Raw genomic sequence first — 15,121 nt, 5'->3', positions numbered from 1 at the left:
AGATCGCTATAATATATAAAAGATTGGGCATACGAATGTATGATGGAAGTTACATGTATATCCTTTTATAAAAGTTCACCTCGGGGCATAGCCCCTAACCCTTACCTTATAAGCCAAGGGCGCTGCCCCTGTACTCTCCAATTCACCACAGAGTTGGATCCATGAGTTTTTGTCTCAACTTTAACGGGAGTTCCCTTCATCAGACTTCATAATCTCACCAATCTCCCATTTGGAAGCTAATTTTGAAAACGACAATAATTTCTCAATGCTTTCACTCATCTTTGTAACCCAAAGTGCCCTAGTGTGACGGCACACCTCATCGCTACCATGGAGAGCAACTGAGACAATGCACAGCCTTAATTTCTTCAAGATAACGAACGCCTTGGTTGACACATCAACTGAGACAATGCACATCTACTGGTTGGAAAGGGCTTTAGCATGGCTTCTTTCTGCTTCTAGCACCATCATAGGAACAGACTTAAGATGGGGTATTCTGTGTGACTTCCGTTAATACTTATTATATCCCTCAAAGTTTTAATGTAAATTCTGTGCCAAGCTTGGATTTTGCCGAATTCATTAGCTCACGCTCCTCAAGAAAATTGATCCTTGTTATGTTATTTAAAATCCAGCCCCTTTATACTCTTTTCGAGAGTGCATCATCTAGTCTTCATCAAGGATTGAAAAACCTCTATGTGACGAGCTAATGAAGATCTATAGGCATGCCCCAGTTCAGAGGAAGATTTCAATTGCCCACAGATGATGAGTTTTTTCTATATTTTATTTTCAGGATGCTCTAGACATATACTGTTGCTTCATCTGTGTTTTTTTCTCGCTCTTGTGAATCCTTAATTGAAGGACCCAATTAATGGCTCACCTTTATTCTTAGATAAACTATATTGAATTTCCAGCATGAAGTTTCTGTCATACAAACCTCTAAGATTATTTTGTTGATTCTGTCCCCATCATCCTCAGGTTTATCTCATCATGAAAGAAGGGAATATTGAATGTGATTTCCCTATTTGTTTCAAGTGACTATTTTGAGAGAAAGGTCAACTATTAGAAACAATGAAGAAGAGAACTTGAAACGAATTTTAAACAATAGATGAAAGAGACAAACAGAATGAATTGTTTGACATGCTTTGGTTCAATTATTCAATTATTTAAAAGGATTTTATCTATCGAATGGGATGGTGGCAAACTTACATTCTATTTCTTGTTCCGGCCCCATTTTAGTCCACTCCTCTAGTCTGTATCTCATCTGCTATTGATACGCGATAGAGTATAACTTACGGAAATGAGAAGTAACTTGTTCTCCTGTACAATTTCCTCCTCCTGCCTGCCCTTAATTTTTTGTTACCTTCTTATTTACACCAGAAAAGTTCTGGCACGCAGCCAGTATACTTAGATCTAAACATCTTTGTTAAACAGCTAAAAATTCAGATGTATTAGACTCATGTAAATCTGCACTGTGCAATAACTTCTCATTAACGAAATTGTTTGTTCTAACTATGCTGCTCCACTCTGCTAGGAAAAAAATAATGAGTTGACTGGATAGCATATTACTGAACAAGATTCAGAGAGGTACAATCAACTATGACCAAAAAAGGCCTTTAAGGAGCCCCAAGAGTATATGAAAGCTGGAAAGTACATGGTGCTGAAATGTTTATGCCCATTGTTCTCTCGACAAGGAACTCTACTTGCAAAGACTTCATACCAGCTATGGTAAAGAAAATTTTATGCTTTCTCGTGCCATAGAATTGATGTTATTAGGTACAGAGAATTCTCACACACTATGCCATGTCAAATGGTCTTTTGAGATCACGCTTACATAGAACAGAGCTATTTATGTACACATATCATGTAACAGCATAATAAGTGGCATTATTGTGTTTCAATTGTAGGAATGTGGGAATGTCTGGTAGTGAATTCGCAAACTAGAGGTGAGTGAGACAAGTAGGAATGTCTAGTAATAAATAAGACATCATAAAGAAACTGGACGTGAGCGAGACATAATACAATCGAAAGGAAAGTAGGAATGTCTTGTAATGAATAAGACATGCAGGAGCTCTGTGATGTTGTAACAGAAAATAAACTGATCCACTTCTAGCACCCTCACAGGAACAGACAGAACATGGGGTATTCCGCATAATTTTATAATACTTGTTATCTTGCTTAATATTTGTAAGTAGAATCCGCATCGAGCTAGGATTTTATCAAACTCATTAGCTTGCCCTCGTTAAGAAAGATGATACGTGTATGTTAATTAAAAATCTAGCTCCTTGATACTCTTGTCAGGAGTGCATCCCCCGATCTTCATAAAGGAATGAAAAACCTCTATGTGATGAGCTAACAATGATCTATAGGCATGCCCCACTTGAGAAGAAGATTGCCAATGCCCACAAATGAGTTTTTTCTCCATTCTTTATCTATCGGGATGCTGTAGACCTATACCATTGCTTCATCTGTGTTTTTTCTCGATATGTGACTCCTTAAATGAAGGATGTGATTAGTGACTCACCTCAATTCTTAGATCAACTATTATGAATTGCCTGCATGACGTTTCTGTCATATAGATCTCAATGATGATTGTGTCACCATTCTTCATCACAACCGATTATCAAGCCAGGAAGGAAGCAAGGTGAAGTTGAAGATATTATTGAATTATTCAGCAATCTTTCAGGTACATAGAGGAAGTTGTATGTCCTCATGTGCTAAAATTGCATGGTGAGATCATTTTGATTCAATGAGCTGGGAATACAATAACGCTATATTGGTTTTCCATCTAACCAGTGACTATAAAACTCCAATGCCTCTCGTGGCTTGCTTTGAGCGACCATGTGCCCAGCTCCCTGCAACAGTGAGATAGACAGTAGAATCAGAAGGGGATGTCTGAAAATTTAACCAGGAAAAGCAAGGTAATGGCATGCATCAAGCTGCCTTCTAAAAAGTTCCTTCCTCTGATTGACTTTCACTTGCTAGGTAGCTTTTAATAATGGATGATGAAACAAGAATTGGTGTATTGGAGTATGTTGCACATAACCTTGATTGTTAAGAATGTGAAGTTGTTGTCATATCCTTGCAGATACCTGAACCAATTCAAGAAAGCATGTATAGTTAATGTTTAACAGCATAGCTTATTTTCACTACGAATTGGTGTGCTCAACAGTAATAGGTAACGAAAGGAAAAGGTATGATGAGAAGTTGTACGGGCAAAAGGTCATATTTTTCTGGTATGAAGTAGCCACATCTGTGGGTGCTGCTGATGTGACTGGAGTACTTAGAGGTCAAACTTACCCTGCGACTTGATCATCAATCATCCAAGGCCTCCATTCATCAATGATCTTGTAGCCCATTGATCTAGTCCATGCTTGTGTCCCAGTGAATGGTACTACCATATCATGATCTCCACTGCCAGTACACCAATGAATTATTAACTTAAATCAGTCAATGCATATGCAAACTTGTGTTGATCTGTCCAGTTAGCAAAATGTAAAGATGCCACAACAACACACTAACTTGGTGCCTAGCAAGGTCCAACCTAGATTTTTGCTCGGATTTTATTAACCGATGCTCTCTTTAGCTCAGTCCAAAAAGTTTCAGATCACTACCAGCATCCTTGATTCCAAAAATTAGGACATCGTTGTGGCCTTGTACTTGGTTAGTCTTCGCAATATAAGTTTAATTTCATCTAAGTTCTCCTCAACTAGTAAAAAACTGTATATATTTTGTCAAATTCAAACTTTTTTCTGGAAACCAAAGGGGTTTGATAGGAGATCTAGCATGTTACCATATTATTGTGGATGCAGGATTGTTCTGTCAGATATCTCACCTGTATATGAGCACTCGGTAACCCCAGGAAGTTAAGTTTTTGTGGTAAGGGATCATGCTTTCATTACCCCGTAAATAATTGACTCTTGCGGCACATATCCACCAAGGACCTGCCACGCTTGCCTATTGATTGCATTCCAGATTGATCAGTTATTTGACGCTTGATGCAGTGATATGAAATGAGGATAATGTTTTTCATTACCGGTGCTGCATGAATAGCTTTGCGAACTGCTTCATCATTCAACCATGCAAATGCAGCTTCATCATCCTGTGCCATCACAATTCAGCATGTAAAATGGATTGTATGTACTGGAAATCAATGGGAAGAATGGGAGTACCAAGTGAAGCAAAAATCTGGGGAGGCAATTAATTTGTTCTGACGATCCAAAGTGTTTTGCTCGTTCCCAACAACTCCCTCCCCCCCCAAGCGGAAAAAAAAAATTCCTTGAAGAGAGCTAACGAAGCAAAATCAAATCATACTTGATAAAATGACTGACTCACCACACATGGAGGCTCTCCGTGTGATCCAGGGCTTGAAGCTCCAGCATCTCTTGTGGTCCAAAAAGGTGAAGCTCGACCAAACATTCTAGCTCGCTTTGGGAGAGGCTTCTTATTCACCCCTGTTCGATGGACGCCCAAAGGCATATTTGTGTTTTCACTTTCATTCTTGGTCTCTGAATTACCATAGCATGGCTCAAGAATGTCGTAAAAGTTTAGACCTGAGACAGCCTAAAAAGTGGCCAAAGTACTCAAGATAATTAGAACCTCGACTCATTTGTATCTACTTGAGTACCTTTTTCTCTTCCTTAAAATTTACAGAACATGCACAGAGTACTAAAGAAGGCCTCATTAATTTCCAGTACAAGACAGTACGGTGACAATCTCACCTGTCCAAATTTCTTAATATTCTTCTGACAGGTTTCACTCTGAGGATCATAGACACATATGGTTTGGCAAGCCTGAAACGATCAAATATGATCCATATTAAGCTCACTGTTAATTGGCATAAAGATGGCTTTTGGCATCACACAGAGATTTCCACAATTAATGCTTGATGTTGTCGAAACTTAGTTATTGTGTAGCACAATTAGTCATGCCGGTGGCAATTATCTTCCTTCAGAAGCTTTAGTCCAGTAAAATCTCTGAGCGAACTCCCTGATCCACCCACCTCGTAGATGTCACTTGAGATCAGCCCCATTCCAAAAGCAAAAGGCACAAGAGCATTGCCATCAAATTTTTTATCTGTGATCCCATTTCCTACCATGTAACCCTACATCATGACATTTTGTTCAAGATCTCAACTAGGCGTATGAAATTCATGATCGTTCTTTGAATGCTGCACCGCCAAAACTATTATAGAATATGAAGAAAACATACCTTGAAATTGATAAGAGGCGTTTCACCAATTTGAATTCCTACACGGATAGAAAATCTCGTATTACATATTCAATCCAATACAAGAACCTTGCCTCTGGTGAGTATGTATTACCTTTTACCACTTCTGAAGCAAGAGTTGGCACATAAATTCCAGCATAAGACTCTCCAGAAATATAGAATGGATTTGAAAGGAACTCTGGATAAAGTTCGAACCACTAGATGGAAAAAAAAGAACTAGTGTTAGCTGTGACACATTATTTTGGCCCGCTGGTTTCCCAAGCTTATCCAGAATAGTTTAGGATCTCATTACCTTGAGAAGAAAGGCATGCGTATCAGAGGCAGTCTGTAGGTCTCCTGTCACATAATTCTTTGGGTTATCAGAGTAAGATAAACCGACACCACAAGGAGATTCCAGATATATTATGTTGGAAACCTGAAATATGTGCAAGAATCTGGTATCATAGACTGCACAAGTTAAATAATGTTGCAACTAATAAGGGTCAGGCCGTGAAGATGATTGATATTATAAATGACTGTAAACTCAATCCATGAGTCAATGTGGCATGCTTGTTTCATATTGTTCAGTTTTAATCTAGAACGAGCCATACTGCTTAGTTGCAACTGAAAAGATAAGTTTCCAATGACCTTGGACCAGCTGAACGGGTTGAGGTGCAATAGAGGCAAGCTTCCCTTTGGCTTTCCTACGTGGAAGTTAAATGGTCCTGGAAAAAGGCATTAGGCTGTTAAGCGGGCCACGACATATCCGAGGGAAATACGCTTATCACATAAATTATGATCACCAGGGATTAGCTGATACCATGTTCGTAGACAAAGCCATCAAAGCTGGAGCACCTGGGTCCACCATTAAGCCACAGTACTACAGGGTCTTTCGAAGGATTCCTTTCTGAAGCAATGAAATAGTAAAACAAGTTCTTTTTTCCAGGAATTCCATCTATAGTCACATACCTGCATATTCCGAATTTTGAACTCATGTGATAACACAGATTCAAGTCAAAAAACAGCTAATCACAAGTACATATATGCGGTTACATACCCTGCATAATGTTCAGAGGGGAGAGTTCCATCGAAGCCAGGCAAAGAAGTTATGAGAGATTCCTTAGGAGCTGCTCTAACAGATGAAACAGTGAGAAGCATAGCAAGTGTAATGCTGCATATGAACTTTAAGACTATCATGTCTACACGATTATAGAAATTCTTGAAGCTCATATATCCCGCGTAACCTATAATATATTTATAGATGGAACCAGGAGTCCAGTAGAATGAGTTGTCGAGAGAGAGAGAGAGAGAGAGAGAGAGAGTCGAAGACATAAGGAAGAGAAAAATAGGAGAAGCTGAAATGCTTTGCACAATTATTTTGTATGGTAAAAACTACATTCTGACCTCGAGAGAGCAAGGGCAATCGTTATAAACAATGAAGGAGAGAACTTGATACAAATTTTGGGTAAGTAGTAAATGAAAGAGATAAACGGAATGAGTTGTTTCATATGCTTTGGTTCAATCGTTCATTGTTGAAACGGGTTGGATGGGTAATATTTTGACAAGTCAAGAGTGGTGGGCCCGAATGAAATTAAAAAAAAAAACGAAACTAAAAAAAGGAAAGTAAATTGATTTGGTCAATAAAGAGAGAAAGGGTACGCTTTGTCGACAGAAGGAAACCAAGAGCACGCGCAAGGGAGGGAAGGAAAGAAAAGGAGAAAAAGAAAGGAGGAAAAAAGAAAGAAAGAGAAGGCTTTGTACGTGCTTGAGCACGAAATGCCATGAGAGAGAAAGGGTACGCTTTGTCGACAGAAGGAAACCAAGAGCACGCGCAAGGGAGGGAAGGAAAGAAAAGGAGAAAAAAAAAAGGAGGAAAAAAGAAAGAAAGAGAAGGCTTTGTACGTGCTTGAGCACGAAATGCCATGCCAAACCAATTCAATTATGTCGCAACGCCTGATCAGTGATCGCATCCCTTGTTTGTCCAATCAAAATAGTTTTCAGAGTTAGGTTGTATATTCGAAGTTTTGTGAAAATACGTAAAATATCAGTTTTGAAAAATGAAAGGCGGAAAAATAGAAGAAACCTTGAAAAAGTCAACAAAAGAAAAGCAAAAGGTGAACAGTGGAATGCTTCAACCCTTTTTTGAGGACGAAAGCGCCCATGCATGAGTAGAAGGGAGGAAAAGAAAAATAAGGGAAATAAGAAGCAGGAAGGAGAGGGAAAACAAAAAGGAGATGGATTTTGCGTACGCTCACCACGAACGCCTCGCCAAGCCCGAGTAACTACGTGTCGCAACTCACGGTAAGTGCTCGTGTCCCTCATTAATCTGATAAGAATAGTTGATTGAGGGCTTAAAATTGGAATTTTGAAATTTGAGCCGTGTAGTATGAGATTTTAGTTGTCAAGTTATGAAAATTCTTAGGAATAGTGATGTGACGCTCCAGAACATTACAAGTGACACATGTTTTTTTATAATATTAATATCTTTTAGCATGGAAAAGCATAATCAAACGTTTTCCAATCCCTTCACAAAGAAAATCGTGTAAGTATAGACAACATATTTATACCTTTTTTTATTTATACCATATTTCAAGTTCACAACTCTACTAGATTTCGAGCAAAAAGGCAAAAGTCTAGGTAGGGGTTACAGTATAATTCCCAAAAGTCAACCGATATAAACGTCTAAATTGAAGTCACAGGTCGATCACTTTTCCCTCCGATGTGTCTCCATCATCAAGGTCGAAGCTCCTCAACAAATTTACTAACTCGCTATTAAGATTCTGGTACCGGGCAATAAATCGAAAAGGAATCCACTTTGTGAAACCTCCTCCATCAACCCACACAGTAAAGCTATACTTGGTATATATTATTCCAAACTAAGGTTCAAGCACAAACCCTCGTATTGCATAGGGATGCCACAATGTAAAAGTTGAAAGGTGTCTATCTTACATGTTTGAAAAATAAAAGGAAATGAGTCAAAACCCAGTAAATGAAACCTCTATTTTTAAGTTAGAAGAATTCTCTTACCACTTCACTTGATATACACAAAGTGAATGCATAATAATATAGTTAATGTGATAAAAAAATATTATTAGACTTTACCTTTCCCATTTCATTTACCATAGAAGTCATCAACCAATAATATACCCATCCAAACTCATGCACATGTACACCATGTTTCACACAAACTATGACGCCCCAAGCATGCCACCTTGCTTTCACCATCTTAATAGCCATTATTTCTTCATTAGTGCAGAAGCATGTATAACGTGAATTATGCAAACAAGCACAATTAGAAACATAATAGGTCAATGTCAATTTCCATTTCATTGGCTTACTTATTTAATTACATGGGTGAATGCAACCAAAACAACCATTAGTCCTAACCTTGGGGTAAACCAAAAAGAAATCTACACCCCGACTAGTAATGCACACACGTGCCACTCCATCTACATGCCCGCCATTGCGAGCAAAACCAAAAACTAAGTATCATGGAATTCATCGCCATGGAAACCAACCGTCCCATAAATCTACCATCCCATGTCACTCCCAACCGTTATTATCTAATTCCTTATTGGGGTCACTGTACTCCGAAGGTCCACTGCTACTACTGTCATTGTCGTCTATGCTGTTGGTGTCACTATCGTCCCAATTTCGGAGAGGTCCCTCCAGCTCATCTCCCTCTCAAATGAACCAGGCAACGAAACGATACGGTATCATGTGAGTGTGCCCTATATCTACCCAAACAGTAGAGCTCTAGCGTACGTATATGATTTCGGACTAGGACAAAGTGACGCTTTCAAAACCGCACTTAAAATGATACAGTTGCCCATAATGAGCTAGTGGGGGTACTTCATTTTTCTAATTATCTGAAAATTTGTAATACAACATGCATAAGCCAAAGTTTAGCAAAAGATAAGACAAATACATATGTCAATCGATCTAACGCACTCTTGATTCCTAGGCTTCACCTACAGTGAACATATAATGCAAATGACAAGTACTTAGTACTTATAATGTACTCACAAGCGCGCGTAGCACACAAAATGTAATTACACTCAACAAATGTTCCAATTCATGCATAACACATCATTTGGTCCACCTCCAATTCACGATTTTAACCAAAGGCAAGTCGATACCGTGTGGGTCACTTCCGACACTTCCGACCTATCACTCAACTAGACTTATAGGGAACCCTGTTACCCTCTAGGCATCCCACTCCAAGGCATCTAGGGAACACACAACATTCTAAGAAACTCTCTCAACATCCATTCCAGGTCATCATTGAGGAAATCACGCCACATAGGCTTTGGGTACCACTTTAGTAATCCAATCACACATTGCCAAGGGTTGCCATCTTAGCCTCATACGCATCCATCACCACACACGACATGCATATGATGTGGCATTTTATTCTATTAATTTTGTGCATAGGCTATTGTTAGAGAAAACTCATTAACTGTTTTTGAAGCTGACAAAACCTTTCCAAAAGTTTAGTCTAAAGACTTGCAAACTCAAGTGTTATAGTTTGAAGAACTTCAGACTCTTCTGTCAAAGTTTGAAGATCGCTAGACTTTAATCTCAAAGTCTGACCTCACTGACAGGTTCCAGATCGAAGAGTAAAGACTTATCCAGATGTGGGTTTATCTTCAAGGATTCGGTTTGTATTGTTTGTGGAAGATCTTACAACTGGATATAACACCTTATGATCAATTATTCTAATTGGAATCAATTTGGATGATCAAATCTTTTGAAAGGCGAAATATATTTGGAAGGTTCTACTTATGGAAACTTAGATTCTAATTGTATGGACGAACATGATTGATAGGCTTTTATCACATTTCTAAAACAACTCGAGATCTCCTTAATTGATTCTGTCCAATGGGTAGATTGTAAGAACTCATTTGGAAAGTGCCAACAGTAGTGAAGGCATGAATGAGTATTTAAGGCGGATTCTCCAGTTGTTCAAATAAAGTGCATGAAAGAAAAATTTCAAAGTCTGAAGCCTCATAGTTCTTTGCTATTTCAATTCTCGAGCTTAACTTGTACTCAAAAGAGAGGGCATACACTTGTGAAACTTTGGAAGAGTGTAATAGAGTTTCTATATTGTGAAGTCAAGGATATAAGATTGTAAAATCTCTTTTGATTCATAGTGAAATCCAGCCAATAGACTCTCAGTACGGGAGAGTGGACATAAGCTTGATCTAAGCTGAACTACTATAAACCTTGTGTTTCCATTCTCTTTCCTTGAACTCCTTACTTTAATTCGTAGCTTTATATAACTGTTTATAGTTGATTACATCTTCAGTCTATTATCTTCTAAAGACAATTTACTTTCATTAAGTCTTGAGAAAACTCATTTTAAAACCTATTCACCCCCTCTAGGTGTTCTTACTAGCCCTTGCAATTGGTATTAGAGCTTGCGTGCTCATTTTATTGAAGTGTTTTTACTTTTGAGTTAAAGATTTATGACTAGTATTTTGGCTCCAGGTTTGGATGAAGGCCAAAGCAACACTAGACCTTCTTATTTTGATGTGAATGAATACAATGTGTGGAAAAACAAGATGAAGGCATTCCTGAGATCGAAAGATCCCCTAGAATGGGATGTAGTAGAAAAAAGAATCATTCTTAAAGTTACATCAATCTCAAAAAGAGGAAAATAAGTTGTAGGCACTGGCGAAATGGCATAAGAAGAAATAACCAAGATACAAGTTCTTGATGCTAAAGCCATTTACTCTTTATACTATGTTTTATCTCCTACTGAGTATAACAAAATTTCATCTTGTGAAATAGCCAAAGAAGTCTGGGATAGGTTGCACGTTACCTATGAAGGAACCGATCAAGTTAAAGAAACAAAAATCAATATTTTACTAGGACAATATGAAGCCTTCAAAATGAAACTAAGAGAATCTATCACTAACATATTTAGTCGTTTCTCATAAATTGTAAACAGTCTAGCATATCGGGGATAGCCAATCTCAAGACCAATGAAGGTCAATAAATTGCTGCATTGACTCTCCAAAGACTAGAATCACGTGAAACTTCAATAAGAGAAACCTAGAGAATCATGCTGCTTTCTGTAGACGAAATAGTTGGCATACTTCAATCATATGAAGTAGAGCAAATCAATGAAGAAGAAGATCCTAAAGGTAAGAAGTCGATTGCTTTAAAATCTAACAATGATTCTGATACAGATTCAGAAGATGATATGGACAATGAAGAACTAGCACTCATGATAAGGAAATTCAGAAAATTGCATAGAAAGGGAATAAGATTCAACTGGAAAAAGAAAGGCACTCAAAAGTTTCAGAAAAATCAACTGAGGATGATGAAGTCAACAAAGATGTGATCTCCTTTGAATGCAAGAAAAATGAGCACATTAGACCCAACTGTCCTTTGTTGAAGAAAAAGAAGGAAAGAACTGAGAAATACAGAAATGCTCTCAAAGCAGAGACATGGAGCAATACTGAATGCAAAGAAAGTGATTAAGAATATACAAATATGTGTCTAATGGCAAATTCAGATTCAGACTCAGACTCTGAAACAGATTCAGACTCAGACTCAAACAACGAAATTGAGGTTAGTAATTTAAAAATTCCTACTAAAGTCTTGAAGTACATAGATGAACTTTGTCTTAGTCTCAAAACCTTTTTTAAAAGGATTTCCGAGTTGAAGGGGGAAAATTCTAAACTTACGCAACAGGAAACTTGTTGAAAAAAAAAAAGTTTGAAAATCTAGACAAAAGTTTTGTTAATTTGAAAGAAAATGCAAATTCTCTTTTGAAGGAAAATATTTTTTTGAAAGAGAACATTTCAAATATTACAAAAATGTTTTCAATAGAATCTGAGAAGTTGGAAAAGATTTTTTTCAGTATAAAGACCTTATTTCAACAAATCTAGTTTGAGTATGCCATTAGAAACTATCCCTTTAAAGAACCGCATCACTATTTGCTTCTCCTTGTGTGTTGTCCTTACAACCCACAATTCCATTTACGTAAAACTGGTATAGAGGAACAAAAGACCATGGCCTTCATGCTCGATTTACCTTTACCTTTTTGGGTATCAAAGGAGGACAAATGTTTTTATCCCATTGTACTCCGGCTTGGTGCACAAACACCATACAATTCACAAACTTAATCTTATGGTGCATGTAGTCAAGATAAAAGAATTAGCATCTAAGCATTTGTAGTCTAATTACATCCATAAGGAAAAATATCATATAGATTGATTCTATGAATTTATATATGGTGTCATTTGATTTTCAGATAAGCCCAAAATGAACAAATGATTGATACTATATAATTATGTTCTTTGATACACCGAAAAGTCAAAGAGTATGTTACAAGTAGAAGAGTATATAAAAAGGGAAAGGACCTCTAGGTAATAGTTTTTCCACCAAGAGCAAATCTGCGGCATCGGGTAAAGTAAGACGCAAATTTTAATATAATTATTACGAACCTCAAAGTAGAGTAAGAGTCAAAAAAGAAAAACCTTGATAGTAAAAAAGAAACGGATGGTAACAATGAGGAACGATCAAATCAAATGAATGTCCCACTAAGTAAGAAATCCGCATTTCACGGGATTGAAAAAGAGAGAATGCGATGATGACAAATGGGAATCACGTGAAGGGGCAAATTAGAAATTACATTTTCTCTTTTTGTTGAGAATTTTTCCTGCGTTTTCAAATTAAAAAGCAGCCTTCCTCAGCAAAGGCATATTGATCATCACTTATGGTGGCCTACCTTGTCACATCAATCAGAACTTTTTTTAAGGGAGTGGTTAGAAGGGAAGTGAAGTGCTTCCTTTCCTTATTCTTTTTTCCCCTCTTTACTGTTCATTGTAGGCTCAACTTTTTATGCTAGAAACTTGTCGTTATTGTAAGTATCTGTTTTATGCTGACTTCATTGGATTGATGTCTAGAATCACGTGGCGGGGGTCACGCATGTCACAGTCCATCTAGAAAATTCGCGATGAGCAAATGTGTATGCATGTGATATAGATGGAATTTTGCGTACAAAAACTTACGATGTCATTTTTTCTGCTCCATTCTTCATGACTTTGTAGAGATACGAATCAAACCTAAGTTGGGGGCATACTCATCCTCAATTACTGCATACTCATCCTCAATTACTGCATTTCCTTGGGATATCTCGATCAAAGAAGGCTCCTTCTGCAATAAATTAATGTTCATATAGTTCTCATTCAAATAATGTATAACACATTTTGCTTTTTATTTTTTCCCTCTATTGAATCACAATCTCATTGACTGATACCATCCTCAATGATGCCAATCACTTGAATTAATTAGACATTGTAGCTAAAAAAGACGATTGATTGGGCAAAGAAAACAGAGTCAGTATTATGAGAATTGACTTGATGTTAAAGCTTCAAAATGTAATGAAGCACTTAAAATTTTTGGTCGATGTGGCCCTCTTATTTCTTATATTTGTTTTGTCCAGTTATGTTGAGTTTAAAAGATCAATCATAGTTGGAGAGGCTTGGCAGATCTATCTGTTGCAACATAGATATAGTTGTTGCAAAAGTAGTCAAAATTCTTCTGAGACTTGTTACAATGCATTAATAACCTTATAAGTTTGTTATAATGTGTTACATTTCCTATATCATAAACACTGTGTAGAAAGAATGATCAAATATACTTGTGTTAGTACCCAATTTTACTTCCTTTTTCCTCCAAAAAGTGAGGTAAGCGGTCCATTTACTCAAGTAGTTGCCCCAAAATAGGAGAATTTCAAAGTGGACGGACATGGTGCTACTTTTGAAGAACATTAAATAGGTTGAAGTGGCAGGCTGACCAACGCACCCTTCATCTAGAAAGTCATTTTTACTTTCCTTTTACTTTTATTTCATTGTTCAATTCCTCGTAACTTCATTTCGAAGTAATTTCAATTTCAACTATATCAATTGATCGTCAATTGCAATTCCAATGCACTCGACATTTTCTCGTGTTTAGATTCGTGGAGTCTCATTACTCCATTTTAAGCCACATTCATGCACTTTTTTGCTCAAATGTGAAACTAAGAAGCATTTTCCATCATTTTCCAATCGTTTGAACCAGCTTTAAAGTGACTTCAGTCACTTATAGTCTAGCCCTGATTTTAGCTCCAAACATCTCAGTCCTTTGAGGTATAGTTCCCGATTATCTACATTCAAGAAGATCATGTGATTATCAGCAAAATGAGTGAGTGAATAAATAGTTAAACTTGATTTTCTTGTGCATAGATTGAAATCTGTTGTGCTTTTTCTCTACTGCAGAATTTTAGTGAAAACTTGCACTGTCATCACAAACAAATAGGAGGATATGGGATCACCTAGTTTGAAATCATTCTGCCCTCTATAAAAGCCAATGAGCTCCCACTAACAATTATAGAGTAGTATATAGGAGTGATAATCCATCTTTCCGCCCAAGTCAAGAATACAGTGGAAACACCAATTGCAGTCAACAATGCAAAAAAAAAAAATAAAGACACTCTAAACTTCATAAGTCGAGAATGCAGTGGGGAACATCATTTGTTTGCTTGTTTTTGGTTTGAACTCAGGGAGGGTTCATGCGTGTGGTGCGTTATCACTTTTATCGGTTGAACAACCTTTATCCTGTTGTCCTGTTGTGATCCTAGGGAAATATAATGTGGGACAATGGCAAAATTACAAAAGCTTATAGAAGTGCCGACGACTATTACTTTATGAAATGTGGGGGAAAGGCAAAAGGATGGATGTGTTTTTCTGCATTTATCGTGTTAGCAAATCAGACTTGTTGATCATACATTTTTTTATAAAAAAAAATTATGTATTGTGATGAAAATGTATCACGAACATGTGCTGTCATGATATTTAGCTCGAAAAATTCAAATAAACATGAGCAATATTTTGGCCCAAATATAGAATATGCTCCATAGTATCAA

General features: G+C 37.2%; 1 protein-coding gene across 1 annotated transcript; it reads right to left on the bottom strand.

The window, feature by feature from the left end:
* Positions 1–2,630: 2,630 nt before the first annotated feature.
* LOC104416517 (serine carboxypeptidase-like 20) lies at positions 2,631–6,595 on the bottom strand. The gene is made up of 14 exons (XM_039300711.1): positions 6,260–6,595; positions 6,023–6,171; positions 5,851–5,927; positions 5,516–5,638; positions 5,318–5,420; positions 5,206–5,243; positions 4,997–5,098; positions 4,716–4,787; positions 4,330–4,557; positions 4,031–4,096; positions 3,830–3,951; positions 3,295–3,408; positions 3,041–3,086; positions 2,631–2,849 (listed from the first exon to the last, which is right to left on the bottom strand). Exons 1-14 carry the CDS (start codon positions 6,532–6,534, stop codon positions 2,766–2,768), a joined length of 1,599 nt encoding a protein of 532 aa, XP_039156645.1. The 5' UTR covers positions 6,535–6,595; the 3' UTR covers positions 2,631–2,765.
* Positions 6,596–15,121: the final 8,526 nt, after the last annotated feature.

Source organism: Eucalyptus grandis, chromosome 8, assembly GCF_016545825.1.
Source record: "Eucalyptus grandis isolate ANBG69807.140 chromosome 8, ASM1654582v1, whole genome shotgun sequence".
Lineage (NCBI taxonomy): Eukaryota > Viridiplantae > Streptophyta > Magnoliopsida > Myrtales > Myrtaceae > Eucalyptus > Eucalyptus grandis.
Note: the sequence above shows the minus strand (reverse complement) of the source record. Positions and strands in the feature narration are given on the sequence as shown.